At 48.5% G+C, this 12500-nt stretch overlaps 1 protein-coding gene across 1 annotated transcript in view; it reads left to right on the top strand.

The window, feature by feature from the left end:
• Nucleotides 1-12500, top strand: part of LOC121556401 (serine palmitoyltransferase 3-like) — a 110963-nt gene that overhangs the window by 93196 nt on the left and 5267 nt on the right. Inside the window, exon 10 of the mRNA XM_041870308.2 lies at nucleotides 7226-7361. Coding sequence (XP_041726242.1) covers nucleotides 7226-7361 — 136 coding nt within the window. The remainder of the gene's footprint in view (nucleotides 1-7225; nucleotides 7362-12500) is intronic.

The raw sequence follows: 12500 nt of genomic DNA, 5'->3' as shown, positions 1-12500 counted from the left end.
AGACAGATCGAGAGAGAGACAGATCGAGAGAGAGAGACAGATCGAGAGAGAGACAGATCGAGAGAGAGAGAGAGGGAGAGAGAGAGGTAGAGAGAGAGGTAGAGAGAGAGGTAGAGAGAGACAGAGAGAGAGAGAGGTAGAGAGACAGATCGAGAGAGGGAGAGAGAGGTAGAGAGAGAGAGAGGTAGAGAGACAGATCGAGAGAGAGACAGATCGAGAGAGAGACAGATCGAGAGAGAGACAGATCGAGAGAGAGACAGATCGAGAGAGAGACAGATCGAGAGAGAGAGACAGATCGAGAGAGAGACAGATCGAGAGAGAGAGAGAGGTAGAGAGAGAGGTAGAGAGAGAGGTAGAGAGAGAGGTAGAGAGAGACAGAGAGAGAGAGAGGTAGAGAGACAGATCGAGAGAGGGAGAGAGAGGTAGAGAGAGAGAGAGGTAGAGAGACAGATCGAGAGAGAGACAGATCGAGAGAGAGACAGATCGAGAGAGGTAGAGAGAGAGGTAGAGAGAGAGGTAGAGAGAGAGGTAGAGAGAGAGAGAGAGAGGTAGAGAGAGGTAGAGAGAGGTAGAGAGAGAGAGAGGTAGAGAGAGACAGATCGAGAGAGAGAGAGAGACAGATCGAGAGAGAGAGAGAGACAGAGAGAGAGAGGTAGAGAGACAGATCGAGAGAGAGACAGATCGAGAGAGAGACAGATCGAGAGAGGTAGAGAGAGAGGTAGAGAGAGAGGTAGAGAGAGAGTAGAGAGAGAGAGAGAGAGAGAGAGAGGTAGAGAGAGAGAGAGAGAGAGGTAGAGAGAGAGGTAGAGAGAGACAGATCGAGAGAGAGAGAGAGACAGATCGAGAGAGAGAGAGAGACAGAGAGAGAGAGGTAGAGAGACAGATCGAGAGAGAGACAGATCGAGAGAGAGACAGATCGAGAGAGAGACAGATCGAGAGAGAGAGAGGTAGAGAGAGAGGTAGAGAGAGAGGTAGAGAGAGAGGTAGAGAGAGAGAGAGAGAGAGAGACAGATCGAGAGAGAGAGAGAGAGGTAGAGAGAGAGAGAGAGAGAGAGAGAGAGAGAGAGACAGATCGAGAGAGAGACAGATCGAGAGAGAGAGACAGATCGAGAGAGAGACAGATCGAGAGAGAGACAGATCGAGAGAGAGAGAGAGGTAGAGAGAGAGGTAGAGAGAGAGGTAGAGAGAGAGGTAGAGAGAGACAGATCGAGAGAGAGAGAGAGAGGTAGAGAGAGAGAGAGAGAGAGACAGATCGAGAGAGAGAGAGAGACAGATCGAGAGAGAGAGAGAGACAGATCGAGAGAGAGACAGATCGAGAGAGAGAGACAGATCGAGAGAGAGACAGATCGAGAGAGAGACAGATCGAGAGAGAGAGAGAGGTAGAGAGAGAGGTAGAGAGAGAGGTAGAGAGAGACAGAGAGAGGTAGAGAGACAGATCGAGAGAGGGAGAGAGAGGTAGAGAGAGAGAGAGGTAGAGAGACAGATCGAGAGAGAGACAGATCGAGAGAGAGACAGATCGAGAGAGAGACAGATCGAGAGAGAGAGACAGATCGAGAGAGAGACAGATCGAGAGAGAGAGAGACAGATCGAGAGAGAGAGAGAGACAGATCGAGAGAGAGACAGATCGAGAGAGAGACAGATCGAGAGAGAGACAGACGAGAGAGAGACAGATCGAGAGAGAGACAGATCGAGAGAGAGAGACAGATCGAGAGAGAGACAGATCGAGAGAGAGAGAGAGGTAGAAGAAGGTAGAGAGAGAGGTAGAGAGAGAGGTAGAGAGAGACAGAGAGAGAGAGAGGTAGAGAGACAGATCGAGAGAGGGAGAGAGAGGTAGAGAGAGAGAGAGGTAGAGAGACAGATCGAGAGAGAGACAGATCGAGAGAGAGACAGATCGAGAGAGAGACAGATCGAGAGAGAGACAGATCGAGAGAGAGAGACAGATCGAGAGAGAGACAGATCGAGAGAGAGAGAGAGACAGATCGAGAGAGACAGATCGAGAGAGAGAGAGAGACAGATCGAGAGAGAGACAGATCGAGAGAGAGACAGATCGAGAGAGAGACAGATCGAGAGAGAGACAGATCGAGAGAGAGACAGATCGAGAGAGAGAGACAGATCGAGAGAGAGACAGATCGAGAGAGAGACAGATCGAGAGAGAGAGAGAGGTAGAGAGAGAGGTAGAGAGAGAGGTAGAGAGAGAGGTAGAGAGAGACAGATCGAGAGAGAGAGAGAGAGGTAGAGAGAGAGAGAGAGAGAGACAGATCGAGAGAGAGAGAGAGACAGATCGAGAGAGAGAGAGAGAGAGAGAGAGACAGATCGAGAGAGAGACAGATCGAGAGAGAGACAGATCGAGAGAGAGACAGATCGAGAGAGAGAGAGGTAGAGAGAGAGGTAGAGAGAGAGGTAGAGAGAGAGGTAGAGAGAGACAGATCGAGAGAGAGAGAGAGACAGATCGAGAGAGAGAGAGAGACAGAGAGAGAGAGGTAGAGAGACAGATCGAGAGAGAGACAGATCGAGAGAGAGACAGATCGAGAGAGAGACAGATCGAGAGAGAGACAGATCGAGAGAGAGAGAGGTAGAGAGAGAGGTAGAGAGAGAGGTAGAGAGAGAGAGAGAGAGGTAGAGAGAGGTAGAGAGAGGTAGAGAGAGAGGTAGAGAGAGACAGATCGAGAGAGAGAGAGAGACAGATCGAGAGAGAGAGAGAGACAGATCGAGAGAGAGAGAGAGACAGATCGAGAGAGAGACAGATCGAGAGAGAGACAGATCGAGAGAGAGACAGATCGAGAGAGAGAGAGGTAGAGAGAGAGGTAGAGAGAGAGGTAGAGAGAGAGGTAGAGAGAGAGGTAGAGAGAGAGAGAGAGAGAGAGACAGATCGAGAGAGAGAGAGAGAGGTAGAGAGAGAGAGAGTAGAGAGAGAGAGAGAGAGACAGATCGAGAGAGAGACAGATCGAGAGAGAGAGACAGATCGAGAGAGAGACAGATCGAGAGAGAGACAGATCGAGAGAGAGAGAGAGAGGTAGAGAGAGAGGTAGAGAGAGAGGTAGAGAGAGAGGTAGAGAGAGACAGATCGAGAGAGAGAGAGAGAGGTAGAGAGAGAGAGAGAGAGACAGATCGAGAGAGAGAGAGAGACAGATCGAGAGAGAGAGAGAGAGAGAGACAGATCGAGAGAGAGACAGATCGAGAGAGAGACAGATCGAGAGAGAGACAGATCGAGAGAGAGAGACAGATCGAGAGAGAGACAGATCGAGAGAGAGACAGATCGAGAGAGAGAGAGAGGTAGAGAGAGAGGTAGAGAGAGAGGTAGAGAGAGACAGAGAGAGAGAGGTAGAGAGACAGATCGAGAGAGGGAGAGAGAGGTAGAGAGAGAGAGAGGTAGAGAGACAGATCGAGAGAGAGACAGATCGAGAGAGAGACAGATCGAGAGAGAGAGACAGATCGAGAGAGAGACAGATCGAGAGAGAGAGAGAGACAGATCGAGAGAGACAGATCGAGAGAGAGAGAGAGAGACAGATCGAGAGAGAGACAGATCGAGAGAGAGACAGATCGAGAGAGAGACAGATCGAGAGAGAGACAGATCGAGAGAGAGACAGATCGAGAGAGAGACAGATCGAGAGAGAGAGACAGATCGAGAGAGAGACAGATCGAGAGAGAGACAGATCGAGAGAGAGAGAGAGGTAGAGAGAGAGGTAGAGAGAGAGGTAGAGAGAGACAGATCGAGAGAGAGAGAGAGAGGTAGAGAGAGAGAGAGAGAGAGACAGATCGAGAGAGAGAGAGACAGATCGAGAGAGAGAGAGAGAGAGAGAGAGACAGATCGAGAGAGAGACAGATCGAGAGAGAGACAGATCGAGAGAGAGACAGATCGAGAGAGAGAGAGGTAGAGAGAGAGGTAGAGAGAGAGGTAGAGAGAGAGGTAGAGAGAGAGAGAGAGAGGTAGAGAGAGGTAGAGAGAGGTAGAGAGAGGTAGAGAGAGAGAGAGGTAGAGAGAGAGGTAGAGAGAGACAGATCGAGAGAGAGAGATAGACAGATCGAGAGAGAGAGAGAGACAGAGAGAGAGAGGTAGAGAGACAGATCGAGAGAGAGACAGATCGAGAGAGAGACAGATCGAGAGAGAGACAGATCGAGAGAGAGACAGATCGAGAGAGAGAGAGGTAGAGAGAGAGGTAGAGAGAGAGGTAGAGAGAGAGGTAGAGAGAGAGAGAGAGAGAGAGCAGATCGAGAGAGAGAGAGAGAGGTAGAGAGAGAGAGAGAGGTAGAGAGAGAGAGAGAGAGACAGATCGAGAGAGAGAGATCGAGAGAGACAGATCGAGAGAGAGAGAGAGAGAGAGAGAGAGACAGATCGAGAGAGAGAGAGAGAGAGAGAGAGGTAGAGAGGGAGAGAGGTAGAGAGAGAGGTAGAGAGAGAGACAGATCGAGAGAGAGAGAGACAGATCGAGAGAGAGAGAGAGACAGATCGAGAGAGAGAGAGAGACAGAGAGAGAGAGAGAGAGAGAGAGAGACAGAGACAGAGACAGAGACAGAGAGGTTGGACCCCTCATCACTAACCTTAGCCCCATACTAACTCTGTCTCTGTCCCTCTCTATGTTTCAGGTCTGGCCAGGGTGCACCAGCTCACCTCTAGCCCCATACTGTCTCTCTCTCCAATTTCAGGGCTTTATTGGCATGGGAAACATATGTTAACATTTTACATTTACATTTTAGTCATTTAGCAGACGCTCTTATCCAGAGCGACTTACAGGAGCAATTAGGGTTAAGTGCCTTGCTCAAGGGCACATTTACGTCATTTAGCAGACGCTCTTATCCAGAGCGACTACAAATTGGTGCATTCACCCTATAGCCAGTGGGATAACCACTTTACAATTATACTTTTTTTTTTTTTTTTGGGGGTAGAAGGATTACTTTATCCTATCCCAGGTGTTCCTTAAAGAGGTGGGGTTTCAAATGTCTCCGGAAGGTGGTGAGTGACTCCGCTGTCCTGGCGTCGTGAGGGAGCTTGTTCCACCATTGGGGGTGCCAGAGCAGCGAACAGCTTTGACTGGGCTGAGCGGGAGCTATGCTTCCGCAGAGGAAGGAGCCAGCAGGCCAGAGGTGGATGAAACGCAATGCCCTCGCCTGGGTGTAGGGACTGATCAGAGCCTGAAGGTACGGAGGTGCCGTTCCCTCACTGCTCCATAGGCAAGCACCATGGTCTTGTAACGGATGCGAGCTTCAACTGGAAGCCAGTGGAGTGTGCGGAGGAGGGGGGTGACGTGAGAGAACTTGGGAAGGTTGAACACCAGACGGGCTGCGGCATTCTGGATGAGTTGTAGGGGTTTAATGGCACAGGCAGGGAGCCCAGCCAACAGCGAGTTGCAGTAATCCAGACGGGAGATGACAAGTGCCTGGATTAGGACCTGTGCGTCTTCCTGTGTAAGGCAGGGTCGTACTCTCGAATGTTGTAGAGCATGAACCTGCAGGATCGGGTCACCGCCTTGATGTTGGCGGAGAACGACAGGGTGTTGTCCAGGGTCACGCCAAGGCTCTTCGCACTCTGGGAGGAGGACACAACGGAGTTGTCAACCGTGATGGCGAGATCATGGAACGGGCAGTCCTTCCCGGGGAGGAAGAGCAGCTCCGTCTTGCCAGGGTTCAGCTTGAGGTGGTGATCCGTCATCCATACTGATATGTCGGCCAGACATGCAGAGATGCGATTCGCCACCTGGTTATCAGAAGGGGGAAAGGAGAAGATTAGTTGTGTATCGTCAGCGTAGCAATGATAGGAGAGGCCATGTGAGGATATGACAGAGCCAAGTGACTTGGTGTATAGGGAGAAAAGGAGAGGGCCTAGAACTGAGCCCTGGGGGACACCAGTGGTGAGAGCACGTGGTGCGGAGACAGCTTCCCGCCACGCCACTTGGTAGGAGCGACCGGTCAGGTAGGACGCAATCCAGGAGTGAGCCGCGCCGGAGATGCCCAGCTCGGAGAGGGTGGAGAGGAGGATCTGATGGTTCACTGTATCAAAGGCAGCAGACAGGTCTAGAAGGACAAGAGCAGAGGAGAGAGAGTTAGCTTTAGCAGTGCGGAGAGCCTCCGTGACACAGAGAAGAGCAGTCTCAGTTGAATGACCAGTCCTGAAACCTGACTGGTTTGGATCAAGAAGGTCATTCTGAGAGAGATAGCAAGAGAGTTGGCTAAAGACGGCACGCTCAATAGTTTTGGAAAGAAAAGAAAGAAGGGATACTGGTCTGTAGTTGTTGACATCAGTGGGATCGAGTGTTGGTTTTTTGAGAAGGGGTGGATTCAGCAGTGAGGAGAATGTGGCAAAGAGCTTCCTAGGGTTAGAGGCAGATGCTTGGAATTTAGAGTGGTAGAAAGTGGCCTTAGCAGCAGAAACAGATGAAGAAAATGTAGAGAGGAGGGAGTGAAAAGATGCCAGGTCGGCAGGGAGTTTAGTTTTCTTCCATTTCCGCTCAGCTGCCCGGAGCTCTGTTCTGTGAGCTCGCAATGAGTCATCAAGCCACAGAGCTGGAGGGGAGGACCGAGCCGGCCGGGAGGATAGGGGACACAGGGAGTCAAAGGATGCAGAAAGGGAGGAGAGGAGGGTTGAGGAGGCAGAATCAGGAGATTGGAGGGAGAAGGATTGAGCAGAGGGAAGAGATGATAGGATGGAAGAGGAGAGAGTAGTGGGAGAGAGAGAGCGAAGGTTGCGGCGGCGCGTTACCATCTGTGTAGGGGCAGAGTGAGTAGTGTTGGAGGAGAGCGAGAGAGAAAAGGATACAAAGTAGTGGTCGGAGACATGGAGGGAGTTGCAGTGAGATTAGTAGAAGAGCAACATCTAGTAAAGATGAAGTCAAGCGTATTGCCTGCCTTGTGAGTGGGGGGATGGTGAGAGGGTGAGGTCAAAAGAGGAGAGGAGGGAAAGAAGGAGGCAGAGAGAAATGAGTCAAATGTAGACGTGGGGAGGTTGAAATCCCCCAAGACTGTGAAGGGTGAGCAATCCTCAGGAAAGGAACTTATCAAGGCGTCAAGCTCATTGATGAACTCTCCAAGGGAACCTGGAGGGTTCCCTTGGAGAGTTGCCAAAGCAAGTGAAGTAGATAGTAAATAAAAGTGAAATTAATTTTAGCAGTAAACATTACACTCAGAAGTTCCAAAAGAACAAAGACATTTCAAATGTCATATTATGTATATATACAGTGTTGTAACAATGTGCAATTGCTCTCTCTCTCTCTCTCCAATTTTCTCTCTCTAGGCCAGGCCAGGGTGCAGCAGCTAGCAGAGAACACACGCTACTTCAGGTCTCGTCTTCAGGAGATGGGATTTATCATCTATGGTAACGATGATTCTCCTGTGGTCCCAATTCTGCTCTACATGCCAGGAAAGGTTGTGTAAGTTACTTTACTTTACTATGTTTATTTGACAGGGACAATGCACTGATTCTAACCCTTGTGGACCACATGACGGGAAGGTGTAAGTATCAGAAGGGACCTTTCATATTTTTTGTATGTGTTATTGTGAAGGAATGGAAGTGATAGATTAGGAATATAACCCTTGGCTTCTGCAGACCCTGACCCAACCCCAAGGTACCTTCTACTAATCACCTGGCACAGAATATAACTGCTGGAGATATCTGCTTTCACTGTTTGTGGGTCTAGTTTATCTTACCTTCTGTGGACATACGGCTACAGACATGGTAAAATTGGATTGTTTCTGTCCAGAGGCCATGTCAATGTCTGAATGTCTTTAAAACGGGTTAACTAGCTGTAGTAACGGCATTCATCCCTTTATCTTTCCACATTGTTTAAATTGATCGATGTACTTTCACAAATTGTGATACGCCTTTTTAAATCTGTTTTTGAAAGCATGACTGGTGCTCATTTTACTGGGGGTCAGTTGAGAAGCAAAAGGTCAATATTGTCAAGATGACTTTGAACATGTTAATGTCTCCAGATAAAAAAAATAAAAAAGAACAGAAAACATTACATTCACAAAAGTTCCAAAAGAATAGAGACAGTTCAAATGTCATATGATGTCTATCTACAGTGTTGTAACCACCTACAGTGTTCACTGGTTGCCCTTTTCTTGTGGCAACAGGTCTCAAATCTTGCTGCTGTGATGGCACACTGGGGTATTTCACCCAATAGATATGGAAGTTTGTTTTTCGAATTCTTTGTGGATCCGTGTAATCTGAGGGAAATATGTGTCTCTAATATGGTCATACATTTGGCAGGAGGTTAGGAAGTGCAGCTCAGTTTCCACCTCATTTTGTGGACAGTGTGCACATAGCCTGTCTTCTCTTGAGAGCCAGGTCTGCCTACGGCGGCCTTTCTCAATAGCAAGGCTATGCTCACTGAGTCTGTACATAGTCAAAGCTTTCCTTAAGTTTGGGTCAGTCACAGTGGTCAGGTATTCTTCCACTTTGTACTCTCTGTTTAGGGCCAGATAGCAGATGTTACATGTGTCCAGATGCTCAGTGAATCAGTCAGTGGTGTGTACAATGTACCAGGTGAGGCTCGTTATTCACAGTACTGTGATGAGTGTGATTAGAAGGAGTCAGGCGCAGGAGGGTGAATCACAGAATACCGAGTTTATTCCGTCGTACACAGTTGCGCTGGATATCAACAACAAAATACAGGCACAGGGGAACAATCTACCCCGGCAATACAAGGTACGAGTAGCTCCAACAAAATACAGGCACAGGGGAACAATCTACCCCGGCAATACAAGGTACAAGTAGCTCCACCGAGCTACACTCAACTCACATAAAACAATCACACACAAGGACAAGGGGGCAGAGGGAACACTTATACACGGGCTAATGAGGGGATAAGAACCAGGTGTGTGTAATTGACAAGACAAGACAAATGGAATGATGAGATATGGAGCGGCAGTGGCTAGAAGGCCGGTGACGACGAACGACGAAGCCTGCCCGAACAAGGAGGGGAGGCAGCCTCGGCGGAAGTCGTGACAAGTACAGATACTTTCAGACGCGTCCAAAGATAACAGCCTTCTGGCAGGATAACAATGAACCTGGGCAAGCAGCAGGAAGACCTGGTATACTGTCTTCTACTATGATGTCTTCTCTGGTCGGCTGCTGTCCTAGAACCTGGTGGAAAACTAGGGTTGATGTCTTCTCTGGTTGGCTGCTGTCCTAGACCCAGGTGGAAAACTAGGGTTGATGTCTTGTCTGGTCGTAGACCCTGGTGGAAAACTAGGGTTGATGTCTTGTCTGGTCCTAGACCCTGGTGGAAAACTAGGGTTGATGTCTTGTCTGGTCCTAGACCCTGGTGGAAAACTAGGGTTGATGTCTTGTCTGGTCCTAGACCCAGGTGGAAAACTAGGGTTGATGTCTTGTCTGGTCCTAGACCCTGGTGGAAAACTAGGGTTGATGTCTTGTCTGGTCCTAGACCCTGGTGGAAAACTAGGGTTGATGTCTTGTCTGGTCCTAGACCCTGGTGGAGCTCTAGTCGATGTCTCTGTCCGTCCTGCTTTAGTTCCTCCTGGTCTCTTTCTTTCTCATCTATGGGTTCGCCGTGGAGATGGTCAAAAACGTCAAGTTCCTCTGTGTACACATCTCAGAGGAGCTGAAATGGTCAAACCACACGGACACTGTGGTGAAGAAGGCACGACAGCGACTCTTCAACCTCAGGAGGCTGAAGAAATGTGGCCTGTCCCCAAGGGCCCTCAGTGTTCTAGAGGAGCCATCCTTAGTCTCCACTGTACCCTGCTCTGTTGATGTGGCCTGTCCCTGATCTGTTGATGTGGCCTGTCCCTGCTCTGTTGATGTGGCCTGTCCCTGCTCTGTTGATGTGGCCTGTCCCTGATCTGTTGATGTGGCCTGTCCCTGATCTGTTGATGTGGCCTGTCCCTGATCTGTTGATGTGGCCTGTCCCTGATCTGTTGATGTGGCCTGTCCCTGCTCTGTTGATGTGGCCTGTCCCTGCTCTGTTGATGTGGCCTGTCCCCTGATCTGTTGATGTGGCCTGTCCCTGATCTGTTGATGTGGCCTGTCCCTGATCTGTTGATGTGGCCTGTCCCTGATCTGTTGATGTGGCCTGTCCCTGCTCTGTTGATGTGGCCTGTCCCTGATCTGTTGATGTGGCCTGTCCCTGATCTGTTGATGGCCTGTCCCTGATCTGTTGATGTGGCCTGTCCCTGATCTGTTGATGTGGCCTGTCCCTGATCTGTTGATGTGGCCTGTCCCTGCTCTGTTGATGTGGCCTGTCCCTGATCTGTTGATGTGGCCTGTCCCTGATCTGTTGATGTGGCCTGTCCCTGATCTGTTGATGTGGCCTGTCCCTGATCTGTTGATGTGGCCTGTCCCTGATCTGTTGATGTGGCCTGTCCCTGAATTTTACTCTTTGACTTTCTAGAATGTTCTAGATGTTCCTCCGTCTCTCGTTTCCTCTCTGTTAATGCATGTCACATCTCTTAACTTCACAGAGTAGGCCTGTTTTTCTCCATGCTGACCATGGCCTGCTTTCTTACTACAGTGGACATCCATTCCTCCCGGTGGACATCCATTCCTCCCGGTGGACATCCATTCCTCCCGGTGGACATCCAGTCCACCCGTTGGACATTCATTCCACAATTCCACTCAGAGGCACCAAGGACAAATAACAGAGAAGCGTTTGCTGATAAGATGTTGCTATATGGTTTGACTGTGTGAGCCAGTAGTATACAACTCAAAACAGACCAAATGTTCAGGGTACTACTGTATGTTCAGGGTCATACTGTATGTTCATGTTCAGGGTCATACTGTATGTTCAGGGTCATGCTGTATGTTCAGGGTAGTACTGTATGTTCAGGGTCATACTGTATGTTCAGGGTCATAGTGTATGTTCAGGGTCATACTGTATGTTCAGGGTACTACTGTATGTTCAGGGTCATACTGTATGTTCAGGGTCATACTGTATGTTCAGGGTCATACTGTATGTTCAGGGTACTACTGTATGTTCAGGGTCATACTGTATGTTCAGGGTCATACTGTATGTTCAGGGTCATACTGTATGTTCAGGGTCATACTGTATGTTCAGGGTCATACTGTATGTTCAGGGTCATACTGTATGTTCAGGGTCATACTGTATGTTCAGGGTACTACTGTATGTTCAGGGTCATACTGTATGTTCAGGGTCATACTGTATGTTCAGGGTCATACTGTATGTTCAGGGTACTACTGTATGTTCAGGGTCATACTGTATGTTCAGGGTCATACTGTATGTTCAGGGTCATACTGTATGTTCAGGGTCATACTGTATGTTCAGGGTCATACTGTATGTTCAGGGTCATACTGTATGTTCAGGGTAGTACTGTATGTTCAGGGTCATACTGTATGTTCAGGGTCATACTGTATGTTCAGGGTCATGCTGTATGTTCAGGGTCATACTGTATGTTCAGGGTCATACTGTATGTTCAGGGTCATACTGTATGTTCAGGGTAGTACTGTATGTTCAGGGTCATACTGTATGTTCAGGGTCATACTGTATGTTCAGGGTCATACTGTATGTTCAGGGTCATACTGTATGTTCAGGGTCATACTGTATGTTCAGGGTCATACTGTATGTTCAGGGTCATACTGTATGTTCAGGGTAGTACTGTATGTTCAGGGTCATACTGTATGTTCAGGGTCATACTGTATGTTCAGGGTACTACTGTATGTTCAGGGTCATACTGTATGTTCAGGGTAGTACTGTATGTTCAGGGTACTACTGTATGTTCAGGGTCATACTGTATGTTCAGGGTCATACTGTATGTTCAGGGTCATGCTGTATGTTCAGGGTCATACTGTATGTTCAGGGTCATACTGTATGTTCAGGGTACTACTGTATGTTCAGGGTCATACTGTATGTTCAGGGTCATACTGTATGTTCAGGGTAGTACTGTATGTTCAGGGTAGTACTGTATGTTCAGGGTACTACTGTATGTTCAGGGTCATACTGTATGTTCAGGGTCATACTGTATGTTCAGGGTCATACTGTATGTTCAGGGTAGTACTGTATGTTCAGGGTCATACTGTATGTTCAGGGTCATACTGTATGTTCAGGGTCATACTGTATGTTCAGGGTACTACTGTATGTTCAGGGTCATACTGTATGTTCAGGGTCATACTGTATGTTCAGGGTAGTACTGTATGTTCAGGGTCATACTGTATGTTCAGGGTCATACTGTATGTTCAGGGTATACTGTATGTTCAGGGTCATACTGTATGTTCAGGGTCATACTGTATGTTCAGGGTATACTGTATGTTCAGGGTCATACTGTATGTTCAGGGTCATACTGTATGTTCAGGGTCATACTGTATGTTCAGGGTACTACTGTATGTTCAGGGTCATACTGTATGTTCAGGGTCATACTGTATGTTCAGGGTCATACTGTATGTTCAGGGTCATGCTGTATGTTCAGGGTCATACTGTATGTTCAGGGTAGTACTGTATGTTCAGGGTAGTACTGTATGTTCAGGGTCATACTGTATGTTCAGGGTACTACTGTATGTTCAGGGTCATAGTGTATGTTCAGGGTAGTACTGT

The sequence above is a fragment of the Coregonus clupeaformis genome, unplaced genomic scaffold (assembly GCF_020615455.1).
Source record: "Coregonus clupeaformis isolate EN_2021a unplaced genomic scaffold, ASM2061545v1 scaf0381, whole genome shotgun sequence".
Taxonomy (NCBI): domain Eukaryota; kingdom Metazoa; phylum Chordata; class Actinopteri; order Salmoniformes; family Salmonidae; genus Coregonus; species Coregonus clupeaformis.
The sequence above is the reverse complement of the archived record's forward strand: the minus strand, read 5'-3'. Positions and strand labels throughout refer to the sequence as shown.